Raw genomic sequence first — 21,667 nt, 5'->3', positions numbered from 1 at the left:
CAGTGGGCTAATGAAACAGCTGTCTTTATGCATAACAAGAAACACCCTGATCATTACTTTAATGAAACAGTCCTCTTCGCTTAACCTCACGAACCTATATGACCCAAACATAAATAGCCAGAGAGACAGATGCGTGCAAGAATGCATACGCATGTGCATGGCCTAACAACAGATGTTGGGGAAAAAGGCTTCAGCTGACCCTGGTAGCTTCTTCTTACATTTACATTTACATTTACATTTAGACATTTAGCAGACGCTTTTATCCAAAGCGACTTACAAAGAGTTTAGGAGCAATAAGCGATAGTTCATACAGGAGCCATAATACATTAGGTGCCAATACAGAGTTACTGGTTTCAACAAAAGCTAGACCACTACCTGTTGAGAGAAAGGGTTGGTGTATTTTTTATTTTTTCATTTGTTTGTCAAGTATTCACAGAAGAGATGGGTTTTAAGTAGTTTTTTAAAAGTTGTAGGTGTAGGAGTGCAGGAGAGTGTGGAAGTAAGCCGGTGCAGATCCAGTGATAGTCCTGTAGGCAAGCATTAGTGACTTGAATCTGATACGGGCTTCAACCGGTAGCCAGTGAAGAGAGATGAAAAGGGGAGTCACGTGAGCCCTTTTGGGCTGTTGGAAGACGAGGCGTGCTGCTGCGATCTGAACCAGCTGTAGTGGTTTGATAGCCTTTGCAGGAAGACCAGCAAGGAGAGCATTGCAGTAGTCCAACCTTGAGATTACCAGGGCCAGGACAAGGAGTTGTGTCGCATGCTCCGTGAGATATGGTCTGATCTTTCTAATGTTGAATAAGGCATATCGGCATGACCGTGTTGTCTTTGCAATGTGATCATTGAAGGACAGCTGTTCATCAAATATGACTCCGAGGTTCCTGGTTGTTTTGGAATGGGTGATTGTGGTATTGCCAAGATGGATGTTGAAATCGTGTTGGTCCGTAGGGTGTGCCGGAAACACGAGTAGTTCGGTCTTGGCAGGGTTCAGCTGGAGGTGATGGTCTTTCATCCAAGCTGAAAGACCATCACCTCCATCGCTTCTTCTTAAAAAATCCACACTGTTGCATGGAGTTGGAATACGAGACGGATGCACAGATGTACGATTTACGTACATTACAGAATTAGCTACAGGAGAAATGTAAACATAAAGTCCCATTCAAGTGAGCGGGTGTACACACACCCATACTGCGGTGCTCATTTAGTGTTTCAGAAAAACCCTTGTAACTCGAGCAGGGAAGAAAACCAGAGCTGGCCCTATGAATCTCTCTCAAACACACACAGGAAATGCAGACCCTTGTGGAGCAGGGGTCCCGATTCACAAAATCAGTGAATGATCATATTTCTTAGCTGAGCAAAAAGTACATAGCCTGACTGTTCTCACAGCCACACAAAGGAAATTGGTGTCCAAATGGGCCTAAAATTACTTAAAATCATTAAGGAATGGAAATACAAAGTAAGTGAAGATCAGCAGACAAAAGACAGGGTAGCCCACCTGCCTGCACAGCCATGTAGGAAACAGTTGGACTGGAGCAACATTTCAGGTCTCAGCACCAGGATCTGCCTTGTATGAGTTTGAAGAGGACAAAGGTTTCTTATGTGCAGACAGCAGGGCTCAAATAGAAGACAAGGAGAGAAAGAGAGGAGGAGAGAGACTATTTATGAGGATTAAAGGTATGCCAGATGGCAGACGCACGGTTCAACTATAAACAATTCAGACAGACAATGCAATAACACTAACTCTTCAAGCCCATAAAATCAAAACTTAATTTAGAAAAGATATTTAACCTTTGGATAAATTTGCAATTCAATTAACATTTAATTCAATGCAAGTTTGGCCAAACACATGGTTCATGCGGTTTTACAACATTCATGTGAAGAAATGCTCGGAGTCGGGACACTGTAGAATTTGTATTTCATTAGCATTTGAGCTATAATGATGCCACAGAAAATTTTGAATCATCCCTCCCGATTTTCGTAGGCCTGGGTAAAAAAATATTGATTCTTCAATTTTAATCGATCTTCAATTTAAAGAAACAATATCGATTCAGTGAAATCTGCCGCTAGAGGGCGCACATCAAAACAGATATGTTCAAAACGACAATACCAACGTAGCTTGATCACGCTAAAGTAGCATGGAATAAAGGGAACTGTTGTCTTTACACTAATAATCAATCTGACGTAGGGTTGGCTCGATACCAAAATTTTGGCTTCGGTGCGGTATCAGAATCCATTTCCGGTAATATCTGTACCATAGGTGATCAATAACCAGCCCCGAAATAAATTATTGGGAAAAATATGAAAGACTTGCATGAGACTGCATTAATGCATATTTTATATTTGAAGAGCTCTTTTCCAAAACGCATTAAATGCCAAATTTGAAAAAAAAATAGTTTGACATGCCATTTTGCTGTGTACTAAACCTATTCACTGCTCCATCAATGTTTTCTTGCCAAATCGCTTTATTCCATTGTTTAAAATGTACTGCAAGATGCAGTTTCTTTCCAAAACGCTATAAGTCCTGAACCTGTTTTTAGCCTAAATGTGAATGTCCTCTCGACCAATCAGAATTTGCTCGTTAGTGGTATTTGTATGTGTTATTTCTAAATTATTTGTTGTATGTGTTGGAAAATATTGAAACATGAAATTGAAAATATTTATTTTATTTTACCATTTAGTTTGTTACTATTGATTTTATTTGGCTATTATTTATTTCATGCATTTGCATTTATTTGATTTATATTCATTTATAGTATGAGTCCCTGATGTCATATGTTTCTTGTTCTCTTGTTTGTTTTATTTTTTTAAAATAAATAAACCAAAAAAAATTGAAAAAAATGATGGCGTTTTGAAAAAAATAAAAATAAAATTGGAATTTATAATCGACAATATTGTTGTTTCATTTAGCAATCATTGTTTAACATGTTCAGACTGAGCCAACCGACAATTTTAACAGGATAAATTGAATATTAACAAAATGTATGGTTCTAGGTAAAAAAAATGTAATTTTCATGAAAACTATTAAAATGGATTTGTAGCATTTTGGAAAAGAGCTCTTCATATACCATTTAAATATTGCACAATTTTATTTTAACTGAACTGAAAAATTATTTGGTTATACTTCTCATAATCCCACAAATATGAACAATACAATTTTGAACAAACATCTAAATGTTTAAAGTAGGTCTATTCAACTGTAGCATTCAAGATGAAAACTGAATGATTAATAAAAAGAAAACACTGCACAGTCTTCACTGTATAAAATAAATATGCAATGACTCTAAATAAAGATACAAAAGTTTATTTTTCTGTGTGACACAGATTTATTAGGTGGCTGTCAATTTAAAGGGGTGATTTCATTAAAAACAGACTTTTTCCATGTTTAAATGCTAAAATCGGATCTCTTGTGCATCTGCTAACTAACGTGAAAAAAAGACAAATCATTAACTTTTTTATGTGAGCCTATCTCTGCAAAGCTGTGAGAAAACGAGAGCTCCAGAAATCGCTTTCTTAATGACGTAAGTAGCCGTTCTTATTATAATATTGTTCGGTATGTGTCCACCCATTGCGCCGCCGCCATTGTTATTTTCGCATGCGTGAAAGTAGCAAAGCTTACGAACTGTTCTGTTGTTGGCTGCACAGATCAACGTTCCCAGCCTCACAAGAGACAAGAGAGCGATGGATTTATTTCGTTTTCAATGGAAAACATCCACACTGAACGAGGCAAAGCTGCAAATAAAGACATTGTAAGTACCAATATTTTTTAATTAAGACCCCAGAGACCTGTGGCAACTTATAAGTAGATAATATGTCACTGTGACATGTTTATGTTACTGTTAAACAACCTAAACATCTCTCTGCAAAAGTAGAAAGAGACGAATTTGTAATAAATCATTCTAAAGAAAAAGACACACACACCTGTATCATACACTCCTTACCATATCTGAACTGTTCTTTAAGTATCATACACTCCTTACCATATCTGAACTGTTCTTTAAGTATCATACACTCCTTACCATATCTGAACAGCTCTTTAAGTATAGAACAAAGATTATAAAACTAGGGGATAGGAAAGGAACGAATCTGTACTGTCTGTACTGTACATATTGTTAGTTGTAAGAAAGTTTCCAAAAAACGAGAGGGGTTCTTAACACTAGTAGGCATGGCATGTCACGCACAGAAGTCATTTGCACATGCCATTAAGTTTAGCGTCACGTCCGGTGTCACATCCGGTTTCTAGTGGCATATGCCTATTCAAGGGATCTGGCATGTGCCACTATTTAGTGACACGTCCGGTTTCTAGTGGTTGTGGTGGACTATTGGACTATTTTAACCTTTTAACATGATTTATTGAGACTTTATTGCACTTTATATGTATATGCTCTTTGTTCGTTGTGTGTTTTGTTTTATGTAGTGACCTGTATATTGCTTTTGAGGTGACCTTGGGTGTTCTGAAAGGCGCCATGAAATAAAATGCATTATTATTATTATTTTATTATTATTGATAATCACGAAAAGGCTGCATGTTGTGGCCCTATCCCTAACGGTCGTTTGGTACATGACCGCTTACCCTAACCCTAATGGTCGCTTGGTACATTACTCCTTACCCTAACCTAACCCATTGACTCCGACATTTGCATCCAAATTTTCCGCAAGTTGAAAAATAAATACGACCTAATGTTGTGTCAATCACATTTACACACTGCCTTCGATATTTTCGTCCGTTATAAAAAATTCTGATTCGGTTTAATTTTCAGTGTTTTTGGCATCCTTAGCAAGCATTTTGAGAGCCCTTTTTTAAAAATTCATAGACACCATACAAACGAGCGCCAAATACGAAAAAATGCATACGCAAATTTCGGACTGTATGGGCAAAGACCTTAACCCTACACTAAAAACCGGACATGCCACTAAACTGAGTGGCACATGCCATCGCGAAACCGGACAGAGTGGCACATGTCACGCACAGACCGGACATGCCACCAGACATTCCAATAAGACAATGGAATGTGCCAATGGCTTTTGCACGTAAAGTTCCATGCCACTCAGTCTTAATACCGCTACTGCAAAAAACACTTGGCCATTACGATCTCATTTATCTCAATCACATTTAATGGCCAAACGCAAACTCATTGATCATTAAACAGTCTTGACTTATTTTGATCTCATGACAAACAATACTGCCATTCAGTTTAAGAAACCAGAATGACCCCTGAAAGGGTGCCTCATTTCCATATTTAATCAATAAGTGCTGAGGCAGACATAATTTGTGTCTTTTTGCTCACAGCAGTGAGACTGCATGTGTTTAATGTTATTGACATGCTGCCTGCTGCTTCAGTATAAGCACCTTCACTGTATTCTCACAATCTACGTCATCTGTTTTAGTGACACCACAGTTGAATCTGGAATACACTTAAAATACAGCAGCCCAAATGTTGTTTGCTAGACAGTTCGCGATATATACCATAAAGTTACCTATAATTTCATATTTTTTATATGACAGTGGCTAATTTCAATTTACCACACTTTTAAATTACTATGTATTATCTACTAACTAATTGTATAATAAACTACCGTTATAAATGGTAAACTGTGTAAAACATGATTGAAAGAAGCAAGAAAATATTATCTCTCCTTTTCCACTGTGGGACACACCCCGAATCAGGGTGGGGTGGACGGCATGTGAAAACCCCTAAAACAAACAACCGTTATCTCACAACAATATACCGCCATTACTATTGAGGAATAAACTTAATCCTGCAGATTACAACACCGGACGCAATAAGAGTCGCCTAGTATCAGCAGAACCGAGCACCAATCGTGCAAAAGTCCTCCTACTGCACACAGTCTATGCAAAACCCGCACATGCACACGTATTCCCTCCTAAACCGTCCGCATCTTTAGAACCCTGGAAGCCTTTCGCCGGTTTGAGCGGCTCTAGTCGTTGACAATCTGATCATAGGCGTGCTGCTGTAGCTTGTTAGCTAATATCCCGCTCATAATAGCAGAAGATGTGCGCATCGGAAACAATTTAAGAATGTCAAACTCACCTCTTCACACCTCCTGCGCAAGGACGCGGCGATCGTTACTCGGTTGTGTAAGCAATCGTCCAGCAAACTAATATAAACAAAACATAACACCAACAGCCGCACGCCTGTTACGTTCCAGCAGTAGAGGCGAGTGTGTGTGCGCGTCCGTCCGTTGAACCGCGAGAGGGATGGACTACGGGCTCAGTTTGATGGTGCTGGATTATTATTGGAGGAGAGAGGAGAGTGGGCAGGGCTACGGGGGTTACTGAGCGCTAAAGCGGGCGTGTTTATATTCTGCGACTGTTGCAGCACTGATATTAGGGGTGAGGAAGGACTGTTTGAGCTTCAAGTGTATGGCAATACTGACCTCTTCACATCAAGATCCTCGAGGTCGGACACAATTTAAGTTTGTGGACATGGTTCTATTTATAACATGTGAAAAGCATTTCAAAAATCTTTATTTTTCATTATTTTTTTAAACGAAATGAGAGACAATAATTAAGAAAAGCTACACCTTTAGGAAAATCAACCATGGTTAATATAAGTCGTAATCAACAACAAAAAACACGATTACTACACTTTTACTACAATAAAAGCATGATTAATTTTTGTAAGGGCACAACTGCTGTGACCAACAAAACTGTTGAGATTACTTTTTCTTAACACCTTTTTTCTAACCACTAGACTTTTGTAATATGTAGTACAGTTCCGTCTATTGACCAGAGTAAAAGAGACCACCAGTTCCAGGTTACTCCCAAGTATACTTGTATTATATTCACTTTAGTGTGGATATGCTGCCCTCTTGTGCCCATTAGCCGTTAAAACCGTCCGACAACTAACGATTACAATTACACCAGCTACCCTATTTAAAACAGTTATGACCAGAATTGAAGAAAAAAAATTATTGACTAACTAGTTTCAACAGTTTATGCAGCCAACCACTGGCTAAATTAACAGGAGGCATCATGTCTCGGTATCATTATATTAACCACCACTGATATCTTTATACCAACTGTAACACACTCTCTGCCACTTCTAAAATGTGGTGGCAACTGTTTCTGTTTTCACGTTTCAACAGCAGGCTCCATATGCTCTGGACAACCAGATAATTATGGTACATTTCTTTCTCAGAAAAGAATCACAGTTCTGACAAAACGGTATCAAAGAATCTGATTTATATCAGCTAAAAATACATTTGAAGAAAGAACTTAACAGTGTGATGGCACAATCACTGTTTCATCCGGAACCAATACACGGCTCTTGATCCATATTTGCTGATGCAAAAATCAGGTGTCCTTTATTCAGTCGACATTGAATGGTTGTCTCACTCCCCAAATTTCAGCTGCCTTTCCTTCTGCTGTCCATGGAGTTCTTTAGCCCTGTTCTTAAGTTCCTCTGCTTTCTGATCGTCCTTCTCTGTCCCATCACCCAGTTTGTACATGCGGCTGGCATTGGAGCAGCCCCAAACGTGGCCCAACTCACAGGACCGTAGAGCGTACTTTAAGGCCAATGACATGTTTTTGTCTACCCCCTGAGATCCCTGGATTAATAGTGCACTCAGGTTGAAACAGCTTGGTGCAAAACCTCCATCACATGCCTTTTCATAATACCGACGAGCAGTCAGTGCATCTGTGCCCCCTTCCATGGCTCTCCCATCATGGGCGAGCAGAGCTACATTGTGGCAGGCATCCACCGACTTCTTACCATTGGTGTTGCACGCTTTCGTGAAACACGAGTATGCCGTCTTTAAACACTCTGCCACACCGCCTGGTTTCAAAAGAATATTAGCTGTTAAAAGGTCAGCTGGAAAAGCAGTTGGGTCAGAGCAGTGCGTAAAGGTATGTCATCATTATCATTAGTAGAAAAAATAAAAATCTTATATGGATTGCTTGCAGAAAGAGTATATTCACTGTGATAATTCTAATATAGATATTATATCAGTAACAGGATTTACCTTTGCCGGTGACATGGTAAGCCCCAAGTTTATAGCAGCTCTCTCCATGTCCATTCATCTCGCAGTTATGCTTGAGGACCTGGGCGGTGGACTCATAGTTCTTTTTAACACCCTCTAGATAATCTGCTAATCTCTGACAACCTAGCAAATGTACATGGAAAGAAGTAACAGAATAAGATAATGTCTTCAGAAACCCATCTGTATGGTTCAGCACCACGAAGGTCGGGAAAGCGCTCGATCAAATAACCTACCTTCAGGGTCTTTCTCCCGGTAACACTGATAACTGTACTCCACTCCCAAATTATCCAAAAACTGCTTGACCTCCTTTTCGTCCTCAAAATTAATTAAACCGGCCATTTAAGCGATTTACTGTGCCTTTCATCCGCAGTTTAAAGGTCTTACTTCAAGCAACTCTTGACCTTGATAGGGACTAACTCTAGTTTCGCAAGAACATGCATGGTGTCTGGTGGATTTCTAATGTAATAGAGCCCAAAACGTTTTGTTTATTTCAATTCCCACATGCGTGATATGATCAAAAATTATTATGAAATTATAAAACCGTTACAAACCAACGTGTCAGTCCACACATGCACATGAGCGAGCCTCAGCCGAATGTCACTTCCTAGTGATTTGATTGTGACCAACAGGCTTCCGTAGACCCGCCCACAATTCCGCCTATTTGCTATTTCTCATGCATGAATTTTATTTATACTTTTTTTTAAATATACATTCCTAAACTCAGTAAATATGGGAAACAGAATAAAGACAGAGAAAATCCGAGGGATGAGTAAGCCTAAAATTCCAAAAAGTATCAATTTTTGTAAAGACGATTTTGGTTTATCGATTTTGTATTCAATTGTATTTGGTTTATGTATTTTTTTAATATAAAATCTATACAAATTACAAAAAAATATAAAGAATAATATTCTTATGTTGCATATTCGTATGTCAATGTTGCAGCCTTGCTAATTATTTTAGTGAATAACATGTTATTATTTTAAATGCCACGTGTTTTTTATGTATTTTGCAACACTGACGTAGAGATACACTTTGTGGCAAAGGGAGACATATTTTTATATTATCATCATTGCTATTGTCTTAGTCATCCTCCTAAACGCATCCTAACGATTTGTTATTTATTTGAACTAATGCAAATATAAATACTTGATCTAAAAGTCCTTTTTCATAGGCCCCGCCCACAACACTTATTCCTCCGTTGAATATCCGTTTCCCGTGTGACGACGTTATTTACTTGTCAAGACGTTGCTGCCGTTTCCTGCCGACATAAAATCCGTCAAAATGCTTTTTGACACCACTTAACGAAAGGATTTTGAAGAGACTGTCTATTAAAGCAAAATCTACAATACGACAATGCAAAAGCGAGTAAGAGGCAGTTGATTTCTATTGTATCTGTATACTTTAAAATGAACAAGTAGAATCTGAAAGTATTTGAAGGCAGACCATGATCATATGCTAACAGGCTAAGAGTTTCTCAATCGGATCTAACGTTACACCTCAGTTTACCTGCGATCATCCGCTCGCCTGTTTCTTTCGTTTTGAGGCCGTTATGATCCACATTTTTAAGACCATGGTAAGAATTTACCTACTACGTTATGTTTTTCCAATGCTGACTTTTACATTTGAACTGATGATTGGTTTAAATTTCTGCCTCATTCATGCAGTGCAACTCAGGTCTTTATTTTTTTATGTATGGCTTCGTTTTTAAAGATCTGAGCTGGAAACCTCAAAATGCAATGTTCGATCCATGAACTAGTACCACTGTGTTTTTGATCAAGTCATTATAAAGGAAAAAATATTTAAAACTGAATCTAAAACTTAACATATTTCAGCGAATAGTGAAAGCTAACATGCTTGGTAGATAAGCTTAATTTAAAGCTCCGATTTATATTGTTTATGTTATATTTAATAAATATTGTTGTGGCTTTTGTAGTGTTAATGTTTATGTTTCAATAATTTTTAAAGTGACCTAAACACCTAAAAATGAAACAAAGGTCTGTGTACAGAATAGCTTGAAATTGCCTATGTTTTAGTGTGTTCCTGACAACGATTGTATTTAACTTTTTTAAACCAATTAGTGAGAGCATGTTGAATGAAATAATGTTTAAGGTTAATAAATAATAATAAGGTTAAAGAATGATTAATTGTTTCTTTTTCCAGGATGAGGCATCCCCACCGTCTCTAAATGACCTTTGCCTTACACTAGTGAGCTCCAGGCTGGAGGTCTTCTGTGAGATACGTGATGATGGGTCGCTGTCCTTCCGAGAGCCTCTGGTTTTTCCACAGGAGCTGGCTGACCAACTGCTCTGCAAGATGGCCACTGAGGGTATGAGCGTGCATTAGTCAGTGAGGTGTCATAGTTAGAATGATATCAATAAAAAACCCAGTGGGTTTGCATTTTTTCCACTAATTTGTAAAAAAAATTGAGACTTATAACCAGTTCTGGAGGTATTAATACTTTATTTTCATAGTCAGATTCATGAAATGCTCTATACATGAAAACATGTTCATGTTGCAGGTGAACTAGGCCTAAGAATTGATATAAAGCAATCTTACACACTCAACCTATCGACTCTCTTACAGGCCTATTGAACGACAGCACAGTGGGAATATTCAGAAACTGTCAACAATTCCGCCTGCGTCACGCCTGCATCCGCACTGCCCGGATCTCTGCAGAGGCCTTTCACCGTGCCATCTGCCTCCACCGCCTTATAGAACTGGATGCTTCTCGGGTCAATGCCGACCTTACCATTGCTGACATCCTTCGAGGTCTCTCGTCCAATAAAGTCCTTCTGGAGAGCCTGCAACGGCTCGTCCTTAACGGCCTGACCATGTCTTCCCTAGAGGAGTCTAACCGCCGTTGCTTCAGTGCTCTCCAGAGCCTCCGTGCGCTCAGTGTGTCCAATGTCGACTTTTACGACTATGGTTTGGTGGACGTGTGTGCACTGCCTCGTCTAGAGAGTTTGGACATCTCCAATACCTCGGTGACAAATCTGACACCGCTTCTGGGGTTGAGAAACAGGCTCCGCTACCTCACCTTGCATCAGCTCAAGAGGCTAGAGATGACCACGGCTCAACTTCTTGCTGTACTAAGCCAGGTCAGACACAATTCCATCTGCTTATTGTTATACTGTCATGGCTTAATGATTGTGACTAATGAAAGTTCCAGTTATTCGCTTGTTTAAAGGGGTTAGTTCATTCAAAAATGTGGTAAGTGTCCTTCAGCAAATGCACATTATGCCTCTGTCACTGCAGTTAGAGGGTTTACAGCACCTTGATATCTCAGACGATAAGCAATTCACATCTGACGTGGCACGACAGTTGCTAGAGACTCCAGGCATTCTGCCCCAGTTGGTGTCTCTAGACGTGTCCGGTCGCAAACAAGTGACAGATGCATCGGTCAGAGCTTTCGTCGAGGCGAGACCTGGCATGACCTTCATCGGTCTCCTGGCCACTGATGCCGGATTCTCTGACTTTCTGTCTGGAGAGGGAAGTCTGAAGGTTGGATTATTTACTGTAACTGTAAAATGTTTTAAAATAAAGGTCATGTGGAGTACTTTAATTATATTGTTTTATACTCTCTTTAAAAAAAAACAATTCTTAAATTAGATTTTTATTTTCAGTTGGTTGATTATTCATATAAATATTATTGTGTATTTTATATTGTTTTCAAATAATTGGTTTGGGATTTTGTCAACACTGTTTATGTTTCTTACCGTATGTTTAGAGTTTGCTGTTAAAGTTTTTTTGTGTGTGCAGGTGACTGGAGAGGCCAATGAGACCCAGATCTGTGAGGCATTAAGGAGATACAGTGAGAGAGAAGGTTTTGTCAGGGAGGCTCTGTTTCACCTCTTCAGCCTCACTCACGCCATCGAGAAACCACGGCCTGACATTCTGAAGGTATATGCACACACCAACAGATCAAAAGACACTACATTTCTCCAAATCGATCTCCATCTAATGTCTGATGTTCCCGGTCTGCAGTTGGTTGCGTTGGGGATGAAAAATCATCCGACCACATTGAATGTTCAGCTGGCAGCAAGTGCATGTGTTTTCAACCTTACGAAACAGGAATTGGCCTTCGGAATTCCTGTGCGACTTTTGGGGAATGTCACCCAGCTGTTACTCGAAGCCATGAAAACCTTCCCCAACCACCAACAGGTACAGTAGAAACAAGACAACATCAACTTATATTTACTGTTTGGTAGAATATCTAGAAGACCATCATCTTCTTTATTGTATTTAATCAAATAATAATGAATGTGTTCTAAATTTGAACACATTGCTGTTTTTATATGTTTGTTCCAAATGATGTATACTTTTTAACCAAAAAAATTGGAAATGCTAGAGAGGAACATGCTGTACCCATTATAAGCGTTTAATTTTTCCTTGTAACAGCAGTTCTGCTTTTTTTGTACTGTACAGTTGCAGAAGAACTGCCTGCTGTCTCTCTGTAGCGATCGAATTCTCCAGGAAGTTCCATTTAACAGGTAACACATGTTAAGGATCAGTAAAACACCTCTTAGAATCTGTAAAGAGACAAAGATAAAGGCTGAATTAAATATTGCCTTTGCTTGTTATGTACACTCCTGAACAAAATCTTAAAACAGGGGAAAACCTTACAAGTATTCACAATTCTCGCTGGTGGATTGTAACCAGGTTGTAAGTACTACTTCCACATGCCAAATCAAGAAACGGAAGCAAGAGAAAAAAAAAGGAGAGTTGGCAATTTATTGAAAACTTCATTTAAACTCAAAGAGGCTGATCAAAAGTTTAAGACCATAGCCCAAAACAAACCCACAACAGAACTAAAAGTGCCAAAAATGGAATAGTGAGTAGCCCCACCGTTCTTGTTGATCACTTCACACCCTGGTTCCGGCATGCTTGATGGAACTGTTTCCAGGAGGCTGGTGGCAACGTTGCTCCATGTGGTGAAGATGGCTTCACGAATGGCATCCACGGTCTGGAACTGATGTCCATTTTTTTTAAACATCCCTTGTCATCCATCCCCAGATTTTCTCAATGGGATTTAGATCAGGGGAACATGCAGGATGGTCCAAAAGAGTGACGTTATTCTCCTAAATGAAGTCCTTTTCAGGCGGAGTTGTGAACTGCTGTGTTGTCCTGTTGAAAGAACCGGAACAAAAGGAAGCCACATCGTTTAATGGAAATGAAAATAATAATATAGAGGACTGAATTGAAATACATCCCTGAAAATTAAAGTAAAAAAATGATGCAGCAGGCTAGTTCGTTTTGCTGAACAACTCAAAATGGTACTCTGTAGTTGTATGGCCCCCATGGGCTTGTATGCATGCCTGACAACGTCAGGGCATGCTCCTAATGACACAACAGATGGTGTCCTGCTATATTTCTTCCCAGATCTGGACCAGGGCAGCACTGAGCTCCTGGACAGTCTGAGGTGCAACCTGTCGGCGTCGGATGGACCGAAACATAATGTTCCAGAGGTGTTCTATTGGATGTAGGTCTGGCGATTCCTTTATCCTCCAGGAACTGCCTGCATACTTTCGCCACATGAGGCCGGGGATTGTCGTACACCAGGAGAAACCCAGGACCCACTGCACCAGCATAGGGTCTGACAATGGGTTTAAGGATTTCATCCTGATACCTAATTGCAGTCAGGGTGCCATTGTCTAGCCTGTAAAGGTCTGTGCGTCCCTCAATGGATATGCCTCCACAGACCATCACTGACCCACCACCAAATCGGTCATGCTGAACGATGTTACTAGCAGCATAACATACTCCACGGCATCTCCAGACCCGTTCACGCCGATCTAGTCACTGTCTAATAAAAACGCGTTGAAGTCTCTACTGAATGGATACATTTATCTTAACTAATACCGCAGCAATTGCGAATACCTTCTTTACATGCGGACAAACGCTGAATGAATGATGTAGATGCGCCGTTTATTGCCTGTGTATGGTAGTCTATTAAGGCCACAGTATTCTTTATATTTTGTGTTCAATTATTGTTTAATGAATTATTGGTGATAACTAATAATTAAAAGAAATTTAAAAGTAGGCCTAATATAATCTACTCAAATTTACTTGACATTACCAAAAGATATTTGCACGAAGCATCAACTTATTTTATTAAATATTGTTTAGGTGACTGTTAATCTAATCAACATTTGAACTAATAATACCAAAATTGACAGTCAGAATTGGGTAATTATAATAGTTTGTTTTTGTGTTGGGAAGTGAAAAAAAATATTAAATGAGGCAACTGTTTGCCAAAAATATAAGTCACATTAGACTGCGTGCAGTCTTCCTTCTTATTTTGTCCTTGACTGATCAAATGCCTGATATAAAATTAACCAACCTTAGAAATGGACATACTTAAAACACAATAATGCATCAATAAAATGAATGAACAACGTCATGTGTTATATAAAAACACCGACAGGAACAGTTTTCTGCAGATTACATACTTGTATTTAACTAAAGTTTTGAATTTATGTTGAACAATATGCAGCTGTTTCAGGCAAGGAACGAATCTCGGGATAGCCGAGGCTGTAAAGGATCCATTCGTTGTAGAATTGAAATCCTGCAGAAACAAGGTCGAATTTTGAAGCAGCCTTTGAAATGGGTCATTCCGTCCCGCTGCTGTGACGCAAGCGGTCTTGAAATGCAGCCTAAGCACGCAACCCTCGAATTGGTACACAGCTTCAGGTTGCCCATCTAGTGCACCTGTTGTTAATTTCATTAACACCAAAGCAGCTGAAACTGATTAATAACCCCCTCTGCTACACAACTGACCAGAGACATAGGCTGTGTTCGAAATAGCCCCCTATTCCCTAATACTGTGCACTGTTTGACATCCATTTTTAGTGGTGTTCGAATTCATAGTGGACATTATTGAGTGCACTCATTCAATCCCATGATGCATCATAGTAATTAGTGTACAACCGATGTACACTAACGGCTAGCTGCTAGCCATCATGTGATGCTCGCGCTGAATGAAGTCTCGCGTATCGCCAGAAGATGGCACCCGCAGCATTTCCAGTGTCCTCGTTTTCACCCGCTCCTTAAAGTGGACTTTATTAGTGAGCTAATGTAGGGAATAGTGAATGAGGGTATAGTGGGCGATTTTGGACACAGCCATAAAAAATACCTATGGTCCGATACGTCAACTGCGCCGCCATATTAGTGAGGACAATAGTGCACTAAAAGCCCACTGAACCCAATGGGAGAGCTGCGCGAGAATAAAACACAGACATGTAGAGATTGTTTCTGAGATTTATTTGAATCATCGAACAAAACATCCAGGTTATAGTTTAGTTTACGTATTAAATATTTTTGCTCTCTGGAAATGGCTTTTTCTTTTGTAATTTTAGATATTTTCAAAGATAAAAGATGTTATTTTATTAATCCATTCAAACCGATACATCAGTAAAACATGATGTATGTGATATAGTAAAACAAATAAAACTGCCGTGCATTAGTAGTATGAAATAGCAGTATATAGTCATAACGTACAGACGCATTGTTTTGATTTTTTTTCCAGGATTTTAAAGCGCACAAGCTGTTCTGAACATGTGCATCTACTCTACCGTATATTATTTCACATTAGCAATGTGTACACAATTTTTAACCCTAAATGATTGCTGGACAAGCCTGAGTTTTTACAGTTCCGTATGAGAATAAATACATTTATTAATAAATACATGGTCTATAACCATCCTTGACTGGAGCCAAAATGTTTCTGCATACTCCACAGAAATTGAAAAGTATTGAAATTTGTTGAGAAATGAAAACGAAGTTGTGTTATTATCCAAAAAAGGCAGCTGCACCATTCAGTCGTATGTCTTTAGTCGGCTTTTGCCCTCACCAATATGACGGCGGCATTGACGTACAATCCAGCAGACAATGAGGCGTCTAATTAACATATGTATGTCTATACAATTGACCAGATCAATATCCCAGGAGTTCAATTGACTTGATGCTATACTCTGAAAAAAAAAGTGTTACTTTAAAGACCAAGTGAAAACAAAAAGACAATTCTTATTTTTCACGAAATATCCCAGTGTTTGTTGTAAATAAACAGGTATTGGTCTAGCTTTTGTTGAAACAAGTAACTTTGTATTAGCACCTATTGTATTATTGCTCCTGTATGAGATCACTTATTGTTCCTTGGACTCTCTGTAAGTCGCTTTGGAAAAAAGCATCTCTTAAATAACTAAATGTTAATGGAAATAGTTTATCAAAATGGGTCATTTTCTTTTTAAAATTCATGAACCCTCAAAATCTTCAGCTAAAATCTGAAAATGCACTTCCGCCCTGAAATCACTATCCATCTCAAATGACGTAAATTAGAAGGCTTAGGCGGGGCATCCGTTAACTCCTCCACTTCAAATGTCAGTCTGTTTCATTTCAAAATGCAACAGCTTTTTTTACACATCCAATCAATTCGCAGTGAAAGACGGCAGCCACGCCCACTCATTTTCTCTTTTGAAATACCTTTTCACTTTGAAATGTATCAGAATAAGGAAGTAAAAATTATCGCAACTTCTGATTCACTGGGACTTTAATGTTTTTGAGCAGTGTGTATACACGTACATAAATAATGTCTTAATTGTCATGACAAAAGTAAACGTAGAAATAATAACAAAATAATATTAATGTGGTATTGAAGTGTGTTTGTGTATGCGTAAATTAAAAAAGGACAAATCAGAAGGTTTTTAATGTCATAAGAAACATAGCAGGTATGTTTGTTGATTTCAGGTTTGAAGCAGCTAAATTGGTTATGCAGTGGCTGTGTAACCACGAGGACCAGAACATGCAGAGAATGGCGGTAGCTATTATATCCATCCTTGCTGCCAAGGTGAGCAGACACAGGCTGTGGGTGAAAACCAGATAATGTGTTTAACCGTAAAAAGGAAACGTGGAGTAACATTCAGAACATTCTGTCTGAGTGATGAATCATGAAATGCAGTGTGGCATGTTTGAGCCTGACAGATTGTGTCACAGTGCTGATGTCTTAAATGGGGTCATGTGAGTTCTGATGGCAGATGAATCTCATTGGCTGTTAGCGGTTGAGTGCTGATGGTTTGAGTTTATTGCAGTCTTCATTTTGTATGAAGTCCGTACCAGACAGATATCATTTTTTAAATACAATAAATAAATTACATGTATATTTAATGAGGGAAAATAAAACTTACAATCTGTCTTTAACATTGTGCCTTGTTTGTGTTTCCTTAATAGCTGTCCACTGAACAAACTGCACAACTAGGAGCAGAGCTCTTTATCGTAAAGGTACATTTTCATGTTTGATAATGAATGAATCCTTATAATAGTGTAGAAGAGTGTATTTTCTTGATCTTTCACCAAAACCCTTTATTATCATAGCAACTTCTGCACATTGTGCGGCAGAAGACATCTCAGGGTACTGTGGACGCTACGCTAAAATTCACACTCAGCGCTCTCTGGAACCTCACGGATGAATCTCCCACCACCTGCAGACACTTCATAGAGAACCAGGGACTCGAACTCTTCATCAAAGTGTTGGAGGTACATAACATCATGAAAACTTATACAAACACAGAGCAAGAGATTTAAAGGGATTGCTCACCCAAAAAAGAAAATTCTGTCATCATTTACTCACTCCCTTGTCTATTCAAACCTGTTTGACTTTCTTTCTTCTGCAAAAGAAGATAATTTGTTGGTAACCGAACAACGCCGGTTCCCATTGACATACATTGGTGTCCGTACAATAGAAGTGAATAGGTACCACCGTTATTTGGTTACCAACATTCTTAATAAAAATTGTTTAATATAACACTGTGTCTGCACCGGACGCGACTGGTGCGACGTGACACGACAAAATATCTTAGAAACGCATTAGAACATCTTGTAATTTTAAATTTGGTCCACACCTGATGCAGCACGATGTTACAAACCTATCAAGATCAAGCAGGTTGTCATATCGCATCGCGCCCGTCGTGTCCGGTGTAGACGCGTTGTTAGAGAGTTTTTTTTTTTTTATTATATAAATAAAATGCTAAGTTAAAATGTCTCTGTCTGTTTTTTTCAGTCCTTTCCATCAGAGTCATCCATTCAACAGAAAGTTCTGGGTTTACTGGTGAGAAACTTTTGTATAAATGTGTACACAGTGAATCATGTATTGCCACAAGGCTTATAAAGATATGCAAGGGGGGAATAAAATTTGTACGGCAATGAAGTTCTGTGGTGATATTGAATCGAGGCGAGTTATTCTGGCTTTCAGTGTGTGGGCAGCACTGAAAATAAACCTTCCTGTGCCAGAGAAGGCAAATCATAATGCTGAGGGATTATGCTAATACGCTTCCGCCGTTGGAAAGTATAATGAGACACTACAATATTTCATTTTGCATTCTTTTTGTAGTTGCTGTTGTGCTTTTGTCTGTCTAATCTAGGTGTAATTGTTTTGTGTTTATTTTGTTTGCGTATGCGTATGCAGAATAATATCGCTGAGGTGGGAGAGCTGCACAGGGAACTCATGGTGCAGAGCTTTCTGGATCACATCCGCTCTCTGCTGCACAGTCCAGAGGTGGAGGTCAGTTATTTTGCCGCAGGAATCTTGGCTCACCTCACCTCAAGGGGGGAAAAAGTGTGGACCCTCGACCTGTCCCACAGAGCCATGTTACTGGAGCAACTGGTAAGAACAAATGTTATACGAAAAACAAAAGATACCTTTAGAGACCCCAGAAAGCATTTGATTTTTACTATTACAAAAACATTATCAACAATTTTCGAGTGTGTGCTTTTTTAATGTCTGCTTAATAAAAAATAAAGGTGATGTGAGTAACAATATTCAACATAAAAAAATCACCCATATCATGTTTTGTTTAGCAATAAACAACTCTCCTAATTTTATAAATGCAATTAAAAAAACGTAATGGTAATTAAGGAAAAGCCATATATGCTGTCAATTTTGCTTGGAGATGGTAAACATATTAGTATTCAACATAAATGTACATAAATGTTTATGGTTGTATTGATTTAAAAAACAAAAAAGCTGCTTTAATATTTAAATATTAGCTGAATAACAATATTGAGCCTATTTTAAAATATTGAATTTTTAACCTTTCAAAAGATATTGTCAGAATTATTTATATATTATATGGACATTACATCTAAATAAGCACTTAAACGGCTCTTTGTCTTGAGTTTGTCACTCTTTGTCTTTATCTCACAGCATTCAGCGATTCTAAAGTGGCCAACACCAGAATGTGAAATGGTAGCGTACAGGTGAGCAAAGCAACACATTTTAAACATGCTTTACTAAATGTTAATCACATTATCGAATACCAGATGTTTTCTGCTGAGCCCAAGCAGGAAGTTACAACATTTCTGGCTTTTGAGTTTCTCATCTCTACCCTCATTTTAACCAACTAAAAATTGCAAATAATTTATATGCAAGTAAGATTTGTAGTGTTACACATCAATATATTGTTATGCAACAACAGTTTAACTTTCAATTTCATAATGTTCCTCTTTTTCTGAAATGAAAGCATTATTTGTGTAGTGTCTTCTCAAATTTATTTCTAGTTTTCATTAAAGGTAAATTCTGTGTGTTTCAGGTCATTTAACCCCTTCTTCTCCTTGCTGGGGTGCTTCCAGACTCCAGGAGTTCAGTTATGGGCTGCATGGGCTATGCAGCATGTCTGCAGCAAAAATGGTACAATTGCAAGTTTTAGTTATCAATTATTTAAGGTTTATAGACATTTGTTTCTGATTTTGTGTATCTGAATACAGCCGGGCGCTACTGCAGCATGTTACTGGAGGAGGGAGGACTGCAGCATCTAGAGGCTGTGAGGTCACATCCTGAAACCCATGGTGATGTGTGCCGATTGGCCGACAGTATTCTGGACAGTTTACATCGCCATAGTACACGCACGGGATGTACAGGACCACCCAAAGCGCAGCAGACACACAGAGGCATGTATCTTATCCCCATTAACAAGCAGGATTCTTTTATTGCTTTGTCGTTCTATATACAGTACTGCGTAAACTTGGATGCTACTTGTAATGAGATTTACATGAAGGTATAGATATTTATATTTCTGTCTGTTTTCTCTCTTTTCCAGAGAAGAACGTTCCATGACCACACTTGTTATCTGTCAGTCTCAGAGAGCAGCAAATGAAACTGGAAGCATTTTGAATGTGCGTGTATATGTTCAATCAATATGTAAACGACAATGCTCTCGCAAGAGGCATGAAGACAAGTTGCTTTGCGTATGTTTGCACATGGCGGAATCCGTTATTTATTTGACAAAAGAATAAGAAATGTATTTAGATGTGCAGCATATATGTTTTGTGTGTCCGTGTGTGTTTATATGCGTTTGTGTGCATGTATGCATGTGCATCAGGATTTTTGGCATATTCAGATCTCTTTTGATGCAACTCCATAGGAATTAAGATTATAAAACTGATTTCTGACGGATTTGGACATTCAGATGCAATAAACTAAGACATGGATCAGATATTGATCGGATACAGTTGGAATATAGAAATACACGATCAGTTCAAAATGTTTAAACCGTTTGTGTATGCAGGAATGATAAGTCTGGCACGTAAGTTTTGTTTAGAAGTTATCAATGGATTGAAAAGCAGGAGAGCTTTATAGTATATTTTTATGAACTGTATATTGACAGTGTTAAGACGGTCCATGTTGTGTTGCTCGCAAAATATAACAATTCAGTTTTAAATAGTACAAAAGCTCTGATGGATTTCTAGAAAAGTCCTCATCCAACCGAGACGATCAACGAAATGTGTGGCGATGAATAAAATCAAAGCTTTTGCCGTCAAACTTTGTTATACAGTTCTGTTGAGGCCACAGAGGATCGCTAAATGCACCGCTGCCTACGTCACAGGTAAACATCACAAGAACATTTTCTATTGAATTTGCTGGGAATGCATGTCACTGGAATTGCCTTCCAGCTGAACATAACCTTTGTCAAAACCAATATTTCAATTATTGCAATAAGATGATTGGGCAAATGAAGGTTTTAATCCACAGTCTTGTATTCCAATTAATTAAAGAAACTTTGTTTTATATATATATATATGTATGTATGATGTTTTTTGTTGCATGGAGTTTCAGGGCCATGTATTATCATGAGATAAACAAATGTGTGATTTGTTCCAGGCCTTGTCGTGTTATGCAGCCACTTTTGCAATTCAATGAAAAATGAGATTCATTTGTACTATATTTCTAATTTTGCCGGATAACCAGGTGACTGGGAATTTGAGGCAGTTATTGAAATGCTCTGCCCCTTTTTTGGATTAAGTTTCAACATCAAATTAAATGTAATGTCAGTTGATAATCCGCTGCTGTTTAAACGCTCCGAATAATCTACAGGTTCATAGAACTCAACAGACTGAACGCGGACGATTTTGTGAATGTGTCCCTCTGTGAGGATAAGACTTTTGTTCTTTGCCTAATTTCTTAACTCAAGAGTATGGATTGGGCAGCAACACCAGATTAAATCTACAGTCAAACTGCTGTTTATGTTCCCGTTAAAACAAAACCATGATGGGGAATAAAGAAAGTGAACCCCTGCATTATTTGTGTTGTCTGTGTTTACACTTTTGTGTAGTTTTTTTTCATAATAAAGTGTTATAATGATATTGCAAATGATAGCAACGAATTATTAAAATGCACACA

At 38.5% G+C, this 21,667-nt stretch overlaps 3 protein-coding genes across 6 annotated transcripts in view; 1 reads left to right on the top strand and 2 right to left on the bottom strand.

The window, feature by feature from the left end:
• Positions 1 to 6,205, bottom strand: part of ralgps2 (Ral GEF with PH domain and SH3 binding motif 2) — a 104,371-nt gene extending 98,166 nt beyond the window's left edge. For both annotated transcript variants that reach the window (XM_056763872.1, XM_056763873.1), the window contains exon 1: positions 6,051 to 6,205. The gene's annotated coding sequence lies outside the window, so the exon portion shown is untranslated. The remainder of the gene's footprint in view (positions 1 to 6,050) is intronic.
• Positions 6,206 to 6,470: 265 nt separating this feature from the next.
• On the bottom strand, positions 6,471 to 8,617 carry LOC130434431 (cytochrome c oxidase assembly factor 7). The gene is made up of 3 exons (XM_056764594.1): positions 8,235 to 8,617; positions 7,984 to 8,124; positions 6,471 to 7,796 (listed from the first exon to the last, which is right to left on the bottom strand). Exons 1-3 carry the CDS (start codon positions 8,338 to 8,340, stop codon positions 7,354 to 7,356), a joined length of 690 nt encoding a protein of 229 aa, XP_056620572.1. The 5' UTR covers positions 8,341 to 8,617; the 3' UTR covers positions 6,471 to 7,353.
• A 595-nt stretch (positions 8,618 to 9,212) lies between these two features.
• zyg11 (zyg-11 family member, cell cycle regulator) lies at positions 9,213 to 21,564 on the top strand. Of its 3 annotated transcripts, XM_056764425.1 has the most exons (17): positions 9,217 to 9,366; positions 9,464 to 9,574; positions 10,162 to 10,327; positions 10,585 to 11,099; positions 11,257 to 11,502; positions 11,761 to 11,901; positions 11,986 to 12,162; positions 12,427 to 12,491; positions 16,744 to 16,843; positions 17,224 to 17,274; positions 17,368 to 17,529; positions 18,053 to 18,100; positions 18,458 to 18,655; positions 19,196 to 19,248; positions 19,581 to 19,678; positions 19,756 to 19,938; positions 20,088 to 21,564. In XM_056764425.1, the coding sequence occupies exons 1-17, from the start codon at positions 9,355 to 9,357 to the stop codon at positions 20,102 to 20,104; spliced, it is 2,343 nt and encodes a 780-aa protein (XP_056620403.1). In that variant the 5' UTR covers positions 9,217 to 9,354; the 3' UTR covers positions 20,105 to 21,564. The 3 variants fall into 3 exon arrangements, with proteins under 3 accessions (XP_056620404.1, XP_056620403.1, XP_056620405.1); XM_056764426.1 differs by lacking the exon at positions 9,464 to 9,574 and having other exon boundaries at positions 9,213 to 9,366; XM_056764427.1 differs by lacking the exon at positions 11,257 to 11,502.
• The last annotated feature ends 103 nt before the right edge of the window (positions 21,565 to 21,667 follow it).

Source organism: Triplophysa dalaica, chromosome 13 (genome assembly GCF_015846415.1).
Source record: "Triplophysa dalaica isolate WHDGS20190420 chromosome 13, ASM1584641v1, whole genome shotgun sequence".
Classification (NCBI taxonomy): Eukaryota; Metazoa; Chordata; class Actinopteri; order Cypriniformes; family Nemacheilidae; genus Triplophysa; species Triplophysa dalaica.
The sequence above is the reverse complement of the archived record's forward strand: the minus strand, read 5'-3'. Positions and strand labels throughout refer to the sequence as shown.